This window comes from Vulpes lagopus, chromosome 10, assembly GCF_018345385.1.
Source record: "Vulpes lagopus strain Blue_001 chromosome 10, ASM1834538v1, whole genome shotgun sequence".
Classification (NCBI taxonomy): domain Eukaryota; kingdom Metazoa; phylum Chordata; class Mammalia; order Carnivora; family Canidae; genus Vulpes; species Vulpes lagopus.
This window is the reverse complement of record NC_054833.1, coordinates 80,679,983-80,698,195: the sequence shown is the minus strand read 5'-3', so window position 1 is coordinate 80,698,195 and position 18,213 is coordinate 80,679,983. Positions and strand designations below refer to the sequence as shown.

Below are 18,213 nucleotides of genomic sequence, written 5' to 3'. Positions count from 1 at the left end.
CAATAGGTGGGGACACACACTACGGAGAAAAGTCACTCGGGAAAGGGCAGTGAACACTGGTGGGGAGGGTGTGCTGCTGTTCTAGGAGTCACAGCAGGGACTCCTCAGCCTGAAGAGAACATTCCACAACAACAGCCTAAAGGAGGTGTGTGGGGGGGGCAGGCAAATATCTGAAGGAAGAGTCTCCCAAGCAGAAGGAACAGCAGGTGCAAAGGCCGTGGGGTGCCTTGTGTGCCCGGAGCCAGAGGGCTGGAGTAGGATGAGAGGGGAGCTGGGGTGGGCGGCAAGGGCAAATTACCTAGGCCCTGGTAGGCTGTTTTGAGGCCCCTGGCTTTCAGTCTGATAAAACAGGGTGTCCTTCCAGGGTCCTGAGCAGAGCAGTGACATAGTCTCACCTAGCATTTGGGTTGAAAAGAGACTTCAGGGGGCAGGGGTCGAAGCGGAGACTGTCAGGGAGACAGAGAGGATGGGGCTGGGACCAGAGGGATGGGCAGTAGTTGGGGGTGAGAAGTGACTGGATTCTTACAACTTAGAGGTAGAGGGTGTGAAGAGGCAGTAAGGATGCTGGCTGGGATCCCAGGTGATGGCCTGAATTACGCCGGAAGGATGGAGTTCACACAGGAGGGCCAGGTCTGAGGGCAGGGCAGTGTAGGGGCAAGGGTGTGCGTGGCATTTAGAGTTTTAGCTCCAGCCACGAGTCAGTGCTTACTCACTCCTGGGCCTTTGCACTTGCTGTCGCTCTCTGAGCTGCTTCCCTTGCCCTGACAGAGCTCCAAACAACCTTTCAAGATCCCTTCTATGAATCTATCCCTTCGTTCCTCTCACCTCCTTACCCACTCCCCCACCTCCAGTCTATCCCTCTTTCCGCTTTGTGCACGTGCCGGACCTCACCCACGTCTCAGAGCCTTTACCTTACTGTGCCTCGGAAAGTAGCACCAAGTGCCAACACACTTTGAAACCCCATATTTATCAGAGTGCCTCACCCTTCAGGTGGCCCTGCATGCAGCTGGTGCTCAGCAAGAGCCTGGCTAGGGACCTGGCTTGAATTCTGGGCTCTGCTATTTACAGGTTTTGCGACCTTGGGTAGCTCACCTTGCCTCCATCAGCCTCAGCTTCTGCATCTGTCTGATGGGTGCGATCTTTCCTCTCCCTGCCTCTGAGGATCTTTCTAGGACCCTGTACCGATCTGAGGGACAAGAGCCCTGACCCGCTCCTCCCACCGTCACCCCCTTACTCCCCCACCCCGACCCCCACCCCCTTGGCTGGAAGGCAAAGGCCTGGGCTCTAGGGAAGAGATGACACCAGACCCGGTCCACCCAGCACCTGCTTGTCCCAGAGTTTCTTATTCTTACTCGTTGTCACTCCTTTTTTTTTTAAGAGGGGAGAAAAAGGGGAATGAAGGTTGGGTCGTGGAGTGGAAATAAAAGGTGGGGAGCAGAGGAAAATGCTTGGGTGACTGGGAGGCCTCTCTGGAAGGGTAAGGGCCAGATCCATCATACACACTGGCGTTGGGGCTGCATAGGTCCCCATTTAGCCGCCGACTCGGTTTGGGAAGGTATTAGCCAGTCCCTGCCACTCCCAGGCTCAGTTTCCTCGCCTGTGAAATGGGCACGATGACCCGGGCGGAGGGGCGGAGACGCCTGCTAGAACCGCGGGGTGAGCGGCGGCAGAGCGCGTGCCACGGCGGCCACCAGGGGGCGCGCGGGGCTCCCACCGGCCCGCCCCGCCTGGACCCCTCCCGGCCTGGCCTCTTCCCAGGGCGGGGCGCCTGGCGCTTGCATCCCCTGAGCCCTCTTCCAGGTGATGATGACCCTGACGCCCTGGACGGTCCAGCCATGTTGATAACCAGATCCCATCAGGTGTTCCTTCCTTAGGTCACTTCCCCGCGCGGTCACCTAGGAGGCGACCTGATACCACCCTCCACGCACAGGTGACGAGTCTCCAGCCCAGTTCACCTGGGGAACCAAACTTGGATGTGACCCCTTAGCCACCTCTCACCGTGAGGGTCTCCTGAGCTATTACGGGGACCCCCCTCCACTCCCTCCTCCTCACCCCGACCCCCACCAACTTAGAGTGTGGCTGACCTGGATGGGAGAGCTGGTGAAGGAGAAACCGCTGCTGCTGGAATAAATGTTTATGGTCAGGAACACCAGGCAGAGGGTGTGAGCACAGCTGTGGTGCCCAGAACCAGCACAGCCGTGCTGGGAAGGAGGGAGAAGGCCGTGGCCACACACAGAAGCCTCCCCAAACCCATCAGTCAGGACGCCAGTTGACTTGGCCTTGTATCTCCCCGTGGTGACTTAACCCTATAAAACCTATAAAAGTATCTTCTTTTAGAGATCCCCATGGCTTTCCTTTTCCTATAATATCTCAGAAAGGGATCTGATTTTTCCCATCAGCCCGTCCCCAGGACTGAAACTCCAACATCAGAATGCCAATCTTAGGGTGAAGGCGTCTTCCCGGGGGAGGAGGCCAGGGACTTGCTGTCGGTCACTCCCGCCCTCCAGGGGCACTAACGCACACAGCGTTTCTAGGGGGGCAGCTCACTGGAGCAGGTCTGGGGGAGCGCAGGGTATGAGAAAGGAAAGAGGATCCCAGGGAGGCCAGGCCTGGAGACCGCGCTGGTCCTGGGAGGTGCGGTTGTTACCCCATTGTACAGGGGAGGGAAACTGAGGCACAGAGGGGTCATGTTGTCATGAGTTCACTGTCCCTGGGCAGAGGAACCAGAACCCACGCCCTGGCCCCCAGAGCCCACACTTCTGACCGTCAGGTACAGTGAGGCAGTATCACATGGTGGCCGGGTGCACAGCGTCGGGGTTCAAATTCCAGCTGCTCTGCTATTTCTAGCTGTGTGACCGTGGGTGATGTGCCCCCTCTGTCCTCACTTGTGAAGTGGAGATAGTAGTAGTTGCCTCGCGGGGTTCCCTTAAATGAGTTAACAGCCGTAACACGTTTGGAGCAGCGTCAGGCGTGCAGCCCCACCGTCCGGTAAAATGAGCTATTATTCCTGAACCCCATGACCTTGAAGAGTCCAGGGTTCTTTGGAGCCTAAAGCGTAGCCGGCCCGGGGGATCCTGGAACCCTCCCGCGGCATTCTAGGCTCTTCGGGCTGTGCTGTGGCGTCCTGCTTCCCGGCCACCTGCCCAGCCCAGCGCAGCCCCACGCAGGCAAGTGAGGTGATGTCAAAGCCCTGGCCGGGGCCCAGCCCCTGAATCCTCCCCCTCTCCCTCCCTCATGTTTCCCCTCCTTCAGGTTCTCACACACACACACACACACACACACACACGCACACGCACACACACGCACACACGCGGGCTCTGGCCGCCCCAGGGAAGGTGAGAGGGAGCGAAGGTGGGCGGGTGGCCCGAGGCCATCGAAGCGTAGCTCCTGGCCCGCCCGTGAGTGGTCCGGCCCCTGCAGCCGGCCGGAGCCGCCGCCCTTCCACGGGAGCCCCAGCCCCGCCGCAGCCATCCCCGAGCCTCCCCCTTCGCTGCGCGGTGTCACCCCAGCCGGGGCCTGGCGGGCAGCCATGGCTGACGAGAAGACCTTCCGCATCGGCTTCATCGTGCTGGGGCTCTTCCTGCTGGCCCTCGGCACGTTCCTCATGAGCCACGACCGGCCCCAGGTCTACGGCACCTTCTACGCCATGGGCTGCGTCATGGTGATCGGGGGCGTCGTCTGGAGCATGTGCCAGTGCTACCCCAAGGTAGGGGCCCGGGAGGGATGGGGCTGTGCCTGGGTTCTGGGTGTCGTCCCCCCCTGCTCTACCCTCTTTTTCCTTCCTGAGCACCCATCCCTCCATCCCTCCCTCCCTCCCTCCTTCCTTCCATCCCTTCCTCCTTCCATCATCCCTCCCTCCATCCCTCCTTCCCTCCCTCCCTCCATGCTTCATCATAAGGACTGGTCGGAAGCCCCCTGGATCTAGAGCCCCAAACCATGAGGGAGACAGTGAAACCCACCCTACGATCACGTGCTTGAAACCACAGCGGAGACACTCCTGCTTCATGGTGTAGCTCATCCTCACCCAGAGCTTTCTGGCACCATCTGTAGTTCATTGTCGAGTGGAGAAGCACCAGGCTCCCACAGTTCCCAAGTGTCAGAGTTGAGGTCGTGGCTCAGCTGCATGTGACTTAAAGGGCAAGCCTTCCCCCTCGGAGGGTGGCCCCTGTGTCCCCGCACTGCCAAGAGTTCCGGGGTGGGTCAGCGGGAACCATGCCTGCGTTGGGGGGGTGGGGGGGTGGGCAGTGCCCTTTTCTTCCATTCAATGTAGTCCTATCCTTGTGAATGACTCAGTGGTAAGAAGAGCACTGGTTTGGGATCCTGTGTTCTAGTTCCAGCTCTAAGTCTCAAACCCTCTGTGTGACCTTTGTCTTTCTGAACCTTGGTTTCATTCATCTGTAAAGTGGGCCCAAGCTCCTATTTCCCCCCAGGCTCCCAGAGTTATTATGAGGAACAGAGAAGAGATGGGATGTAGGAATGTTTTATGAATGGTGGGGTGTGATATTTAGGAGAAGGGCTTCCAATCTCCTTGTTACTGATCCTCCCAACAATGATGGATCATGTCAGGAATTGTAATTTTTCAGGGCCCAGAGAGGATGGGAGACTTTTCCAAGGTCACACAGCTGTCCAACGGACCCAGGGAGATGAAGAGAGAAGCTATGGATTCTTTCTTTTTTCTTTCTTTCTTTCTTTCTTTCTTTCTTTCTTTCTTTCTTTCTTTCTTTCTTTCTTCTTTCTTTCTTTCTTTCTTTCTTTCTTTCTTTCTTTCTTTCTTTTCTTCTTTCTTTCTTTTTCTTTCTTCTTTTTAAGATTTTATGCATTTATTCATGAGAGACACAGAGGCAGAGACATAGGCAGAGGGAGAAGCAGGCTCCCTGTGGGGAGCCCGATGTGGGGCTTGATCCTAGGACCCTGGGATCACGACCTGAGCCAAAGGCAGGTGCTCAACCACTGAGCCACCCAGGTGCCCTGGAGCCATGGATCATAACTTGGGCTCTGTCTCTAACTGCCTGGGAGACTTTGGTCAAGCCCCTTCGTTCTCTGAGCCTGTTTCTTCATTCGTACAAAGTGTGTGTCAGGAAGGAGGGGTGAGAGGGAGTGCATCTGAGGGCCCTGCAGGTCCTGCCGTGTAGGGCAGCCCCCACGGCCTGCAGCCCCCTCCTCTCTCCCACCTGGGTAGCTGTGCTGGGGGTGTTCAGGGGAGTAGGCAGGGAGCTAGGGGGGCAGGCCCTGGGCCTGGCTCTCCCTCAGCACCCCCACCCCCTCTGTGCGCCAGCCCCTGCTGTGTGTTTGGTGCCTGGGCGGTCTGGACTGGTTTGTAGCCATTTACCCAGCAGTTTACAGTCAACTAGCCTCTGTCTGTGCAATGCCCTGAGTACAGGTCACCGGGGGAAGAGGTCCCTGGGGCCCAAGCCACCCACGTCACCCCACCTCTGTTGTCATCCTCCCAGTGAGGAGGCTGGATGGTGGGGCCTGACCAGGGGACCACAGGGGTGTGGAGGGCAAGGTCATTCCTGCCTCTCCCCCTTTGCCAGAGGTGGCTCTGGGGGGTGGGGGTGGGCAGAGGGACCGGGTGGCAGTGGCGGGGGAGGGAGAGAAGGGAGAGGGAATCTTACTGGACATTAATGAGTAACTGTTGATAGATTCACGTGTTCAGGTGCTGTGGAGGCAGCAGGGCAGTGTGGAGAACGCTTTCGTGTCCCCCACTGCCCCTCTTCTGTGACCTTGGCAGAGGCCACCCCCCATGTCCTGGAGCCTTGCACGGCCCCATGTGGGGACCAGTAGGGTCTGGTATGGGGGGACCACATTACACTCTGTCCTTAGGACTGGTGTTTGTGGCATTGGGTGGGTGTCGGTGTGTGTGTGTGTGTGTGTGTGCAGGGGTGCGAGCACTGGTGCAGGTACGTGTGGTGTGTGTTTCAGAGACGGAGGCTTTGGAGCCAGCGCACCAAGGCAAAGGAAGGAAAGTGTGTTATGGACCAGGGAGGAGTGGTTGGGGTGGGGGGTGGGGGATCCCATCCCTCACGTCTGCTCTGCTTGCTCATGCCTGGCCCCCTGGAGCTCTCAGCAAATGCTAGCGCTGTCCTCCCCTGTCTCTCAGTGTCTCACAAATGGGAATTTTCTGGATTGAAAGAAATATAAGTATAAGGGAACGGAATCAGCCCATTAGGATCTAAGAGTAGCATGAACTAAGCTGCCTCTGTCTTTGAGGGGCTAGGATCTTGTCGGGGAGACAATTTTCTGCCTGATGGGGAGGGAGTGGGCTTCATGGACAAGATGAGGGCTTTTGTAGATTACGTAGAAGTTCACCAGGCAGAGAAGATGGGGAAAGACTTTCCAGGAAGAAGGAACAGCACGATCAAAGGCACAAGTGAAGGGAGCAACAAGAGTGGGTCAGCGTGCTGCTGCAGGTGGAGGTTGGAGGGAAGGTAGAGACACAGTGGGCCCAGCTCCACAGGGCCTGGGGTGCCATGCTAAGGAATTTGGACCTTACCCTTTAGTTGATGAGACCAAAGATGGACACAATCAGCTTTGTAGTTCAGGAAAGTTGTCAGGATGACATCGGAGAGGAGGAAGGATTGGGGGCAACCAGGCCAGTGGCGGAGGCTCCTTCACTGGGCCAGGTGAGAGATGATGGGCCCCTGGACTCAGGCAGCATTTGAACCCAAGACCGTAGAAACTGCTAAGACATTTCTCATTCATCACATGTGCAGTGCCTGCCATGGCTAGATGTGGCCCTGGCTCTTCTACTGAGCTTATCTCTTTGAACTTCTGCAGTAGACTTGGTCAGGCAAGGGGGTGAGCTGGACCTCAGGCATTACAGAAGGAGAAACTGAGGCAAATCTGAGATATGAGACTGTCAGGGATGTTATGCCCATTGGCTGGGACAGGGCAGGGTTGCTGGGAGAAGGGAAGGAAGCAGGGCCTCTCCCTGTCTGGCTTCTGTTTCTGCCCACAGTTCCCCCAGTCCCCTATCCCACCTACTCCACTGGAGTCCAGAGCCAGGCCCCTGATTGGCGGTCAATGGATTCTCTTCTCCATGGGTAACCCTTGCTCCCTCTGCTCCCTCTGCTCCCTCCCTTTCGGGTCAGCTCGGTGCTCTGCCTAAACATGAATCTGCCTGTGTACTTTCCTGCTGAGCACTCCTCCAGGGCTCCCATGCTTCTGGATAAAGACTGAACCTCTTAGTCTGATGTCCTGGGGTCTTCATAGTCTGGTGCCGCCTCACCAGTTTCAACTCTATCTGTCCCCCTCTCTTAAAAGGACTTGTGTTCCAACTGCTCCAGCCTTTCCTTCTCCCTCAGGCTTTTCACTGTGGTGAGAATAGTGATGCTCTCTTGTGATGGTGACGATGGTAATAGCCATGATGATAGTGGTGATGATAGAGATGGTGGTGGTGGTGATGATGATATGATGATAATGTTGATGGAGGTGATGATGGTGACAGTGATGGTAATGATGTGATGATGTTGGTGGAGATGATATGGTGGTAGTGGTGGTGATGATGGTGATGGTTGTAATGGCGTTAATGGCAATGGTGGTGGTGGTGGTGATGGTGATGATGATATGATGATGATGTTGATGGAGGTGATGGTAATGGTAGTGGTGGTGATGATGGTGATGATATGATGATGGTGGTGGCAGCGATGATGGTGATAGTGATGGGAATGACATGGTGATAATGTTGATGGAGATGATGATGGTAGTAGTGGTGGTGATGATGATGATGGTTGTAGTAATGGTGATAATGGTGATGGGGTGGTGGTGATGGTGGTGGTTGTGGGCATAGTGATAATGATAATGATGATGGGGTGGTGGTGAGGAGGAGGAAGAGGAGGAGGTGGTGACTGGGCCATGAGGTAATGAGGCAGACAAAGGGGCAGCTTCTAAGAAGTACAGAGCCAGCTGGCAAGGGCAGAGCATGCTTGGTGGGTATGGAAGATACCAAGACCTCTGCCTTATTTCTAGGCATTTCAGGGAAGCTTACTCCTCATAGGAGTTCTAAGATTCCCTCCATCCATCATTCCCTTCTCCCCAGCAGGATGGAGACTTTCTGGTGCAGACAAGTGTCTTTGGCTCATCATGTTCTGTAGAAGAGATACAAGGGGCTGCCATTTATGACCCTGGTGTAACACAGTGGGCTCTTGTCAAATATTTGTTGAACAAATTTTCAGTTGAGAGCAAGACTCAGAGAGGTCAGATAACTTCATCTTCAGAAGCATTGAACTATGGTTTACTGAGCAGCTACTCTGTGCCCAGAACTCTGCTGGAGGCTTCCTTATACGATATCTCATGGGATCCTCACAGCAACCCCAGGAGACAGATATCATTAGCCCCATCTAAAAAATTATGGTAAAATATAAAATTTTACCCATAAAATTTACTGTCTTAACCATTTTAAGTGTACAGTTCAGTAGTGTTTTTTTTAAATATATATATTTTATTTTATAGTAATCTCTACACCCAATGTGGGGCTCAAACCCACAACCCCCAGATCAAGAGTCACATGCTCCAGCAGCTGAGCCAGCAGGGTGCCCCTGCAGTTCAGGAGTATTAATTAAATGCACATTATTGTGCAACCAATCTCCAGAAATCTTTTCCTCTTAGCAAACTGAAACTTTATGGCCATTAAACGATACCTCCCCACCCCCTTCCCTCCGGTCTTGTGTCAGCCACCATTCTGCTCTCTGCATGGATTTGACTAGTGTGGGTACCTCATGTAAGTGGACTCCTGCAGAATCTGTCCTTTTGTTCTTGGCTTATTTCTTCAAGGCTCATTCGTGTTGTAGCAGATGTCAGAGCTTCACTCCTTTCTAAGGCCGGATAATGATCCATTGTACGTATGTACCACGTTTCGTTTATCTGTTCATCTGTTGTTGGACACTTGGGTTCTTTCCACTTTTTGCCTGTTGTGAACAAATGCTGCAAATATATCTTTGAGGCTAGCCCATTTCACAGAGAGGTACATAGAGGCTCCGAGAGGAGTGATGACCTGCCCAAGAAAGGAATCTTCCCCAGTCTCCCGGACCCCAAAAGCAGGGCTCCTTCTGTCTCATCCTACCGCCTCCTTTATGACCTGCCTCCCCTCTGCCACCCAGTGCCCACCCCATGTCCTGCACTTGCAGAGACCTCTTGATCCCTGAGAGTTCCACTACAGGGACTGGCGGGTGCAACTTCAGTCACTCACTTCTCTGGCCCCCACCACTGCCTCTGTGCCAAGAAATACGTGGCAACGATTCGCTTCCCACTCACTCATCAGATAAGGATGAAGCACCTACTCTGTGCCAGGTGCATTCGGGGCCCTGGACTTGGACCCTGGGAAATAACAAGACACCACTTCCTCCAGGGCTCCCGTTTGCTCATTGCTGCCCCCTCGTGCCTGGAAGACTGCCTGGCACACAGCTGGTGCTCAATAAATGTCTTCTGGGTGAATGAAGAGCCAGATGGGAGCAAGAGCCCAGAGATCCAATCACTCACTGCAGCTGGGCCCTGAGCAGGGCCCTCTGCTGTCCCGCAGGGAGCCCTCCTGGCCAGGATGGGTGTGGGAGCCACAGAGAAGCCTTCTTTCCTTTGCCCTGCAGATCACCTTCATACCTGCTGACTCGGACTTCCAAGGCATCCTGTCCCCAAAGACACTGGGACTCCTGGAGAATGGGCTCGCTGCGGAGATGAAGAGGTAGGTGCCAGGCCCTCCGCGGCAGGGGGGCTGTGGGAGGAGCCCCTCAGGCCTGTATCCTCTTACAGAGGAGAGTGATGGAGGGGGGTTAGAGGGCTGGTTGGTGCCTCTTCCGCTTGCTGCAGGCTCCTGCTTTCCCTCCCCACGTCCTGAGAGCGTGCCGTTAGAAACCAGGGATTGTTTTGAACTCTTGATTCTACAAGGTAGGCATTATTCTTCCTGTTTTACAGCTGAGGGAACTGAGGCTCAAGGACTTTGTCCCGTTTTAGAGGGAACTGGTGGCATACCAGATCAAAAACAGGTGTGGCCCTAAATGCCAAACAGCTGTGACTGCGACTCTGTATGGCAAACAAGGGGCGTGTTGATGGCCAAGCACAGTCCTGGGGCTCTCCACCTATAGGCTGTGGGATTGGGAGAAGGTGACTTACCTGTCTTTGTCCCAGCTGTAAAATACAGGTAGTAATCGTACCTTTCTCCTAGGGCTTCAGGGAGGGCTAAGGGACAGCCCTATATAAACAAACCACCAAGACCAGATCGTGGTGCATGCTGGGCCATCTCCAAGGGTGTCATCACTAGTGAGACGTGCTACCTGTCAACCAGAGATCAAATCAGCCAGTTTGCTCCCATCACTTCCTTTAGTCCTCATGGGAACCGTGTGAAGTGGGGGTGTCGGGCCCTTTATACCGAGGAGAAAACTGAGGTTCAAGAAGTATAATGACAGGGACACTCGGGTGGTGCAGCCGGTTAAGCGTCCGACTCTTGATTTCAGCTCAGGTCATGATCTCAGGATCATGAGATCAAACCCCGAGTCCAGCTCTGCGCTGGGCATGGAGCCTTCTTGGGAGTCTCCCTCTCCGTCTCCTCCTCCCCATCTCTCTTTCTCCCTCCCAAAACCCCTGCACCCCCCAAAAAACAAAAACAAAACAAAAAAAAAACACAAAAAAAGAAGTATAATCACAGGCTTCAAACCTCATAGGGAGTCAGTGATGGACCAGACCAGACCTGCATGGCTCCCCAGCACACGGCAGCAAGTACTCCAGCCCTGGAGAGGGAGTGGGACCAGCCGCCCTCCCCACCCCTGGAGGCTGTGACTCTGTGCTTAAAGATGGGGCTGCAGGTCCAGGGACTATGGCCAGGGTTCTGGAACACTCTCCTTTGCTTGGGGAAGGAGGCAGTGATGATACTTTCTCTTCCTGGCACAACAGAATGACCTCCGCAGGGGAACGAGGTGGCTAGACCCTGGGTGGGCCTAGGACTGGTCACACAGGAAGAGCCACTGCACAGAGCCGAGTTCTGGGCTCCTCCTGTGTGATCTTGGGCAGGGGATCTAGTCCCTGCACCTCACTTTGCGGAGGGGCTGTGGAGAGCATAAAGAAGGGGATGATGGCTTCAGCCCCAGCAGTGTCACCTGGTGTGGGAGGACTGTGGGCAAGCCCGCCGAAGTCTTCACACTCCCCGGTTCCCGGGTGGGGCAGGGATTACGTGAGCTACCTGACAACCTGTCAGGCAAGGAGCACTCAATATTTGGGCTGTCGCTGCTGCTGTGTCCTCCCCCAAAACAGCACGGGACGATCACTCTGCTTCACAGGGGTGTGCAGAACAAATGCAGTGGTGAGCACAGGCCTTGGCTCACCGTCTGAAACGCAGCACACTCTGCGTCCATGGGAACCTGCCCACGTTCCGCGGGTGCTCTCTTGGGATTATCTCGGAAGCTGTGGAGTGGGAGGAGCACTGGTCTAAGAGCCCGAGCTCAGCCACTCCTTGCTGGGCCTCAGTCTCCCTGTCCGTGAACTGGGTACAGTTATATCCCCCAAGGGCTTGAGATCAGGGAAGACCGATGCCCAGAGCAGGAGGGTGGGGAGACGACACCCAGGTGTCCTCCTGTGAGGTCTGCTGATTGGACTTGCCCACCGACCTGTTCTTTCTCTGCTCCCTGCCGCGCCCCACCCAGCCCCGAGCCCCCATACGTCAGGCTGTGGGAGGAAGCCGCCTATGACCAGAGCCTGCCTGACTTCAGCCACATCCAGATGAAGGTCATGGGCTACCATGAGGACCCTCGCCCCCTGCTGGCGTCGGGGCCGGGACAGCCGCAGCCGGGAGCCGGTGATGGAGGAGAAGGTGGCCCTCGTGATGCTCAGGCCTGGATGGAGGCCACGGTGGTCATCCACAGGGGCTCGGATGAGGATGAGGGCGGAAGCCAGCCCACTCCGAGCAGGCCTGGGTGAGTACACAGAGTGCTGTACCAGCTCCAGCGTGAAGCCGGTGGGGCCCTGGGCCACTGGGGGCTGGCTGGGACATTCGGGAGTGGCGAGGGCAAGGGGGTGGGGACGCCCTAAGAGGCAGCAGGGAGAGCTGACACATGAGCCTGGCTTAGCCTGCCAGGCCTGGGTTCGAATCCCAGCTCCCCTGCTGTGTAGCCTTGGCAAGTTTCTTATCCTCCTGAGCCTCAGTTTCCCCACGTGGGAATAATAATCATCACTATCATCACTCCTGCCTCTGAGGGCTGTTGTGAGAACTGGGTGGGTTCAAATCTGGACTCTGCTGCTGATGTGCTCTGTGAACTAGGTTTCTCATTCTTCCGTTTGTTCACTCATCCCACCAACACTGCGGGGCACCTACTCCCTGCCGGACCTCGAGGGCCCCACCCACAGGAGCCACTTGGGGGGAGGCAGATGAGGGAACAGAAGGTGGTACCTTGTGTGGCAAGGGCTAAAGGCCCACAGGAGACCCCTGGGTGGTCAGGGAGGCAGGAGAAGCATCTGGTTTGGATAATAACATAATCCCAGTTCTTAAGTACCTACTATGTGCCAGATATTGTGCAAGGTGCTTTGCACATGCTATATGCTGTAACCCTCAGGGTAAACCATAAGAGTGAGTATGATTATTTCCCCCCATTTTGTAGAGGAGGAAACTGAGGCCCAGACAGGTAAACTCACCTACACTGGGCATTGCAGCTAGTAGCTGGAATTTGGACCCAGGCAGTCTGACTCAGGGCTACCCTTGCTCTCTGGGCCTTTGCTCCTGCAGCCTCCAGGCCTGTCCCCAGGGCCCTGCACCGTTGGCTTCCTTCCGAGATGACCTAGACATGGACTCCAGTGAGGGCGGCAGCCCCAACCCCTCTCCACCTGAGGGGGAGGGGCCCCATCCCCCACCTCGGGAGCCCTGGGCCTGCAGGTGCCAGCTGGACCGCTTCCATGACTTTGCCCTGATTGACGCTCCCACACCAGAAGATGCACCTCCAGAGGGGCAGCGGCAGGATACGGCCCTGTCCAGCTGTCGACAGCAGTCCCAGAGGACAAAGGAGGAGGAAGAGAAGGTTTCAGACATGGGAGCAGACGAGCCAGAGCAGGAAGAGGAAGACTTGTACTACGGGCTGCCGGACAGCCCTGGTGACCCCCTCCCGGACAAGGAACTGGGCTTTGAGCCCGATGCCCAGGGCTGAGATGGAACTATTCCTTGGGTTCTAGCCCAACACCACTGCTAATCCCCATGTGACCTCACAGGGCCTTAATGTCCCTGTCTGCCAAATGGGCTTATGTGGAGGTTCATAGGAGTAAGTGGACCTGAGGGCATTTTGAATGCTCAAAGAAGTGCGTGGGAGGGGATGCTTGCTGTCCATGGACCATTGCTCTTCAACTATTAATTGTCTTTGGTGAAGCTTTGCAGGTAAAATATGATTCATTGAGATTTGCAGCCGCTGGGGCCCTCAAGAGCTGTTTCTGCCTCCCCACAAAGCTGGCTTCTGAACAGACCCTCCTTGGTGCTACCCCTGAGGCCGTGATCCTCTCTGAGGGCCTCTTAGGGCTCCCATTCTGTCGAGTCTTGTAGCTGACCCCCCATGCCCCGCCCCCCCCCCCCCCCCCCCCCCCCCCCCCCCCCCCCCCCCCCCCGGTAGCTGGAGTGATCCATCTTCCCTCAGAGCTAACCACGCTCATCCTGCCCACATCCCTCCTGTGGTTTCCATTGCCCCAGATCCAAACCTTCCCTGACTCACCTCCGGTGACTTCCCAGCTTTCTCCCCATTCATCCCATGCCTCAACCTCTGTTGCTCCAATTCCCAGCCCACTCCCCCACCCCAAGACCATCCTAAGCTGTCCCCTCCACCAGTAGGCCCTGTGCTTCCTTGTCAAGCAAATTCACACTCATCCTTCAAACCCTGGCACAGATGTCCCTCCTCTGAAAGCTTTTCCCACTGTTACCACTTACCACTTCCCTGAATACGTTCTTTCTGGCTCCTCTATGCCATCTTTGGGCCTTGTACGTTTGTTGCTGGAGCATGACAACTGCTCAAGGCTAGCGTCTTTGCTCTTTACTCGCCTCAGTATCTCCTGTGCTCAGATCAATGCCCACTGAAGGTTTACAAAGCCGACCAGAGCCTTTTGCAGATGAGCCTTTTGCAGATGAGCCTTTTGCAGACACCCATGCCCTAAGTCTTAGATTCCCAGGCCCTTCACTCTCCCCGCTCCCCCCCCCCATCTCTGGTATGCAAACCTCCAAATGGCACACCATATGAGTCACAAAGGCAGGCAGAAAGTCCCCAAAGAAACTCCCTTCCCTGCAGAATACATCTGCCTTGGCTCGGGATGGTGGGTGAAATGAAGCCTCCTGGCCTGATTCGATTTGATTCGGGTGGCATTTACTGAGCATCCACTGTGTGCCAAACACAACGCCAGGATTTTTAGGGGGAGACGGATGTGAACTAGTAAGATTCTTGCCCTCCAAGAGCTTACAGTCTACTGAGCTTGGTGCCTTGTGAGTTAGGAACAGAGGCAGAGTACAAGCCAAGGTGGGAGCAGAGAAGTTAAAAATGGCCAGCAGAGCCCAGAGGTGGTGGAGTGACAACCACACAACCATCTCTGGTCCGTTGAATGCAGGGACAAATAGCTCAGGCTCCCTGAGCAGCCCCCGGAGATACCACTGTACTGTAGGCACACAGTGTAAGGCCTTTAACAGGCTCATCTCTGCAAAGTGCCTGCGTGCCCCAGCACAGACAGTGGCAGCTTCAGAGAGAGGGGCCGTGGTACCCCTTCACGCCAGGTCTGCATGCTCAGAACTTGCACCCTGGGCCGCTGGGCGGAGGAGACCTTCATCTAGGCTTGGCCTCTGGTTTAGAGTTGGGGATCTCAGCTGAGGGAAGGAGAGGCCCCCAGGGCTGAGTCCAAAGTGCTTGCCCCTGGGGCGCCCAGATGGCACTGTTGGTTGGGCCTCCAACTCTTGGTTTCAGCTCAAGCCCTGGTCCCAGGCTTGTGAGATCAAGCCCGAGTCAGGCTCCTTGCTCAGCACAGAGTCTGCTTAAGACTCTCTACCCTCCCTGCCTAGTAAAAAAAAAAAATAAGTAAAAATAAAAAAAAAAAAAAGTGCACACCCCTGGAAACACACTCCTCTTTCATTCTGGGTCATTACTACCTCGAGGAGGAGAGCCTTTATGGTGAGGGGTGCCAGTGGGTGCATCCCCCTGCTGTAATGTGCTCTTGCTAGTAGCCCCGAGACTGGGGACACAGTGAGGGGCAGTGTGCCCTGCTTACGAAGTGAGTGGGGGAGCAGGTGACCTGCATCAGAAGGGTTGTCTGGGCAAACAGCTAAAATAAAGTTTTCAGTGTGTAAAAGGGTCACTTTCACCTTAAATTCTTTTATGTGAAACCACCTAATCCCCCTCTGGGCAGCGTAGATAAGCTATCCTGTCGGGCGGGCACTGTGGGCACCCTCTGGAAAGGGACCACCAAGCACAGGGGCAAGGCCATGTGCGACAGCTGCACCCCTGAATCACAAATGCCCCAGAGCACCCAGAGCCCCAGCGGAGGCTAACCCCATCCTAGGGGTTGGCACAGGGGGCAGGGTGAGGGCTTGGGGCAGCAGAGAGAGAGAGAGGGCGAGACTCTGGCTTTGCCAGTCCCAGCTCCACATCCTGCTGCCTGAAGGGGAGCCCATATGTCTGGTCTGCCCTGGACAGTCCTGGTTTCTGCCCGCTGCCCCTGCCCAGTTACTTTATACTGTTGGTGTACCCACTTGCGATCAGAGTCATCCCATTTGGATTATACATTATACATTCCCCCTAGCCCCCTGCCCTGTGAACTCGGGCAAGTCTGGTGGCCTCGTGGCCCTCACTTTCTTCGTGTGCAAAAAGGAGGTGATGGGTCCCTGCCTTTGACTTCTGCAGAGTCAGTGGTGGGGCTATTGGAAATCCAGGTGCCCGTGCCCTGCAGGATAGGGCAGCTGGGAGCTCAGCCCTGGTGGATAGTTGGGTTTGTTCCTCACGGCAGCGAGGGGGACAGACCCATGGGAACCAGGTCTCAGAGGCCTGAGAAAGGGCTTGTTGAGAGTTAGGGGCTTTGAGGGAGGATCAGGGAAGCAGGGCCCTGTTCCACACCAGCTACTGTCGGGAAGCAGGGCTAACTCCATGATTAGTCAATCTGATCTAGAAGGAGGTTGGCAAAGGGGCAGCAGTCACAGCCCAGCCGGGGGAAGGTGTGAGCATTGTTGAGGCTTGCATGGTATTCATGCTCACCTGAGCTCAGCCACGGTTCCTGGGTGGCCTTGATTTGCCTTTGCCCATCATGGTCACGGAGTGGCCCTGCCTCATGCCAATGTTCTGTGGAATTGTTCATGCCCAACAGGACAAGGCTGAGCTGTGAGGGCCAGGCTGGCCCCTGGCTGCCAGGCTGCCGCGCTTCCTCAGGCCTCACTGCTTGGGGGTGGGGGGTCCTCCCCTGGGGCTTGCTAGTGACCTGGGAGTGGGGAAGAGAACATGCTGCGGATTTCATTTGAAAGGAAGAGTCTGCATCTTTTTTTTTTTTTTTAATTTTATTTATTCATGAGAGACACAGAGAGAGAGGCAGAGACACAGGCAGAGGGAGAAGCAGGCTCCCTGCGGGGGACTCCCCTGGGACTCCGGGATCACAACCTGAGCTGAAGGCAGACACTCAACCTCTAAGCCACCAGTTGCCCCAGGGGCTGCAGCTTTTTAAAAGTTTGAAGAGCAAGGGGGCGGTGGGCCTCTCCTTCCGCTCCGACCTCCCCAGACTCTGAGCTGCCTTGCCAGCCTGTTGCACCTGCAACCCCCCACGGCGCTCTGTTCCCTTGGCCTCGACTACTTCCAGCCTCCTCTAAGAACATGGGCCTCTGACATACCCAGGGGCGGGCGAGCTCCAGGGCTCAGGGTGGGGGGTGGGGTGGGGGGGCGGTGCTGGACGGGCCTGGAGGCCATGGCAAGCCCTGGGATTCCAGCCTCAGCCCCAGGCTCCAGAGCCGTGTACCATGGCAGACATTCCTGCTCTTCTCACCCTCCAGGCAGGTCAGGGGGACTTTGGAAGTTTCCACTCTCCTGGAGTGGGGGGAAAGGCCCCAGAGGGATAGTCCCTGCCCTTACCTGGGCAGGAGGTCCTGGGGGCGGTGAGCTTGGGCTTGCCCTGACCTTGGGCACACTGCAGCCTCCCTAGGCTTCTGTCCCTGTTCTCTCTGTGATTTGGTGGAGACGGACCAGATTTCACTTCTATTTCTAGTCCTTAAGCACTGTTTCAGTTGCCCTCCTGCCTGTTTTCCCAACTGGTCCTCACAGCAGCCCCGGGGACAGATCTGTCAACCCCACGCTGTACACGTCTGTTCCAAATCCCAGACTCTGGAGTCAGAAAGATCTGGGCCTACACTCAGCCTCTGCCAGTTCCTTGCTGTGTGACTTTGGACAAGTCACTGCCCCTTTCTGAACCTCAGTGTCCACACATGCAATGGGGGAGGGGTTTTGGAGGAGAGTTAAAGAATGTGACGCTTCTGACACACAGCAGGTGCTTGAACGGCATCAGCCTGTCCTGGCTTTCCTCTCTGGGTCTCCCCTTCCTCCTCTGCACAAAGCAGATCTTCTCTGTCCGGCTTACAAACTGGCAGTGGGGAGTGGGTTCCCCAGGAAGAATGTGCACGTGAAAGCTCCTTGCAAAAGGCACAGATGTCTATGGCCCAGGTGTTGAGGGGCAGGTAAGTTGAGCAAGTGGCAGGGAGCTGAGGCCCGTAGTACGAGGAGCCTCCCGCGGGAGCAGGAGGAAGGGGAGCCAGACTGCTGGTGTTCCAGGAGCACAGAGGTGGGTGCCGGCCAGACCAGGCCTGCTGAGCATCTGCGGGGTGTCAGGGGCCCTATGTCTATTAGCTCTGAGTTGAATTCTCCCTCTGGCCCTGAGAGACTGGCAGTCCTTGGGGGGCTGAGCTAGGATTCAAATGGAAGGCCCCGCAGCCTGTGCTCTTTCCCTTCTGCCACCGGGTCCACACATATAATGCCCCTGCCAGGCTCTGCTCGCCTGATCTCATTTCAGCCTCAAAATCTGCAAGGTTGGTGTGTTATCCCTCTTTTCACTGATGAGCAAACGGGCTCAGAGAAGTTGAAGAATTTGCCCATCCTCCCAGAGAAGGGCTGAGTCAGGCATCGGGCTTCCCTTGAGCACCCACCTACCTGTGCCCTTCCCTGTGCTCGCGCTGAGGGCAGACACGCCCCTGCTCCCACACCTTCCATGACTCTATTGCCCTCAGCATGAGGCCAGATTCCTCACCCTGGT

General features: G+C 56.0%; 1 protein-coding gene across 1 annotated transcript; it reads left to right on the top strand.

Annotated features, from left to right (window-relative positions):
• The first annotated feature begins 240 nt into the window (after positions 1 to 240).
• BSND (barttin CLCNK type accessory subunit beta) lies at positions 241 to 13,520 on the top strand. The gene is made up of 4 exons (XM_041772390.1): positions 241 to 3,706; positions 9,582 to 9,676; positions 11,628 to 11,897; positions 12,704 to 13,520. The coding sequence occupies exons 1-4, from the start codon at positions 3,530 to 3,532 to the stop codon at positions 13,116 to 13,118; spliced, it is 957 nt and encodes a 318-aa protein (XP_041628324.1). The 5' UTR covers positions 241 to 3,529; the 3' UTR covers positions 13,119 to 13,520.
• Positions 13,521 to 18,213: the final 4,693 nt, after the last annotated feature.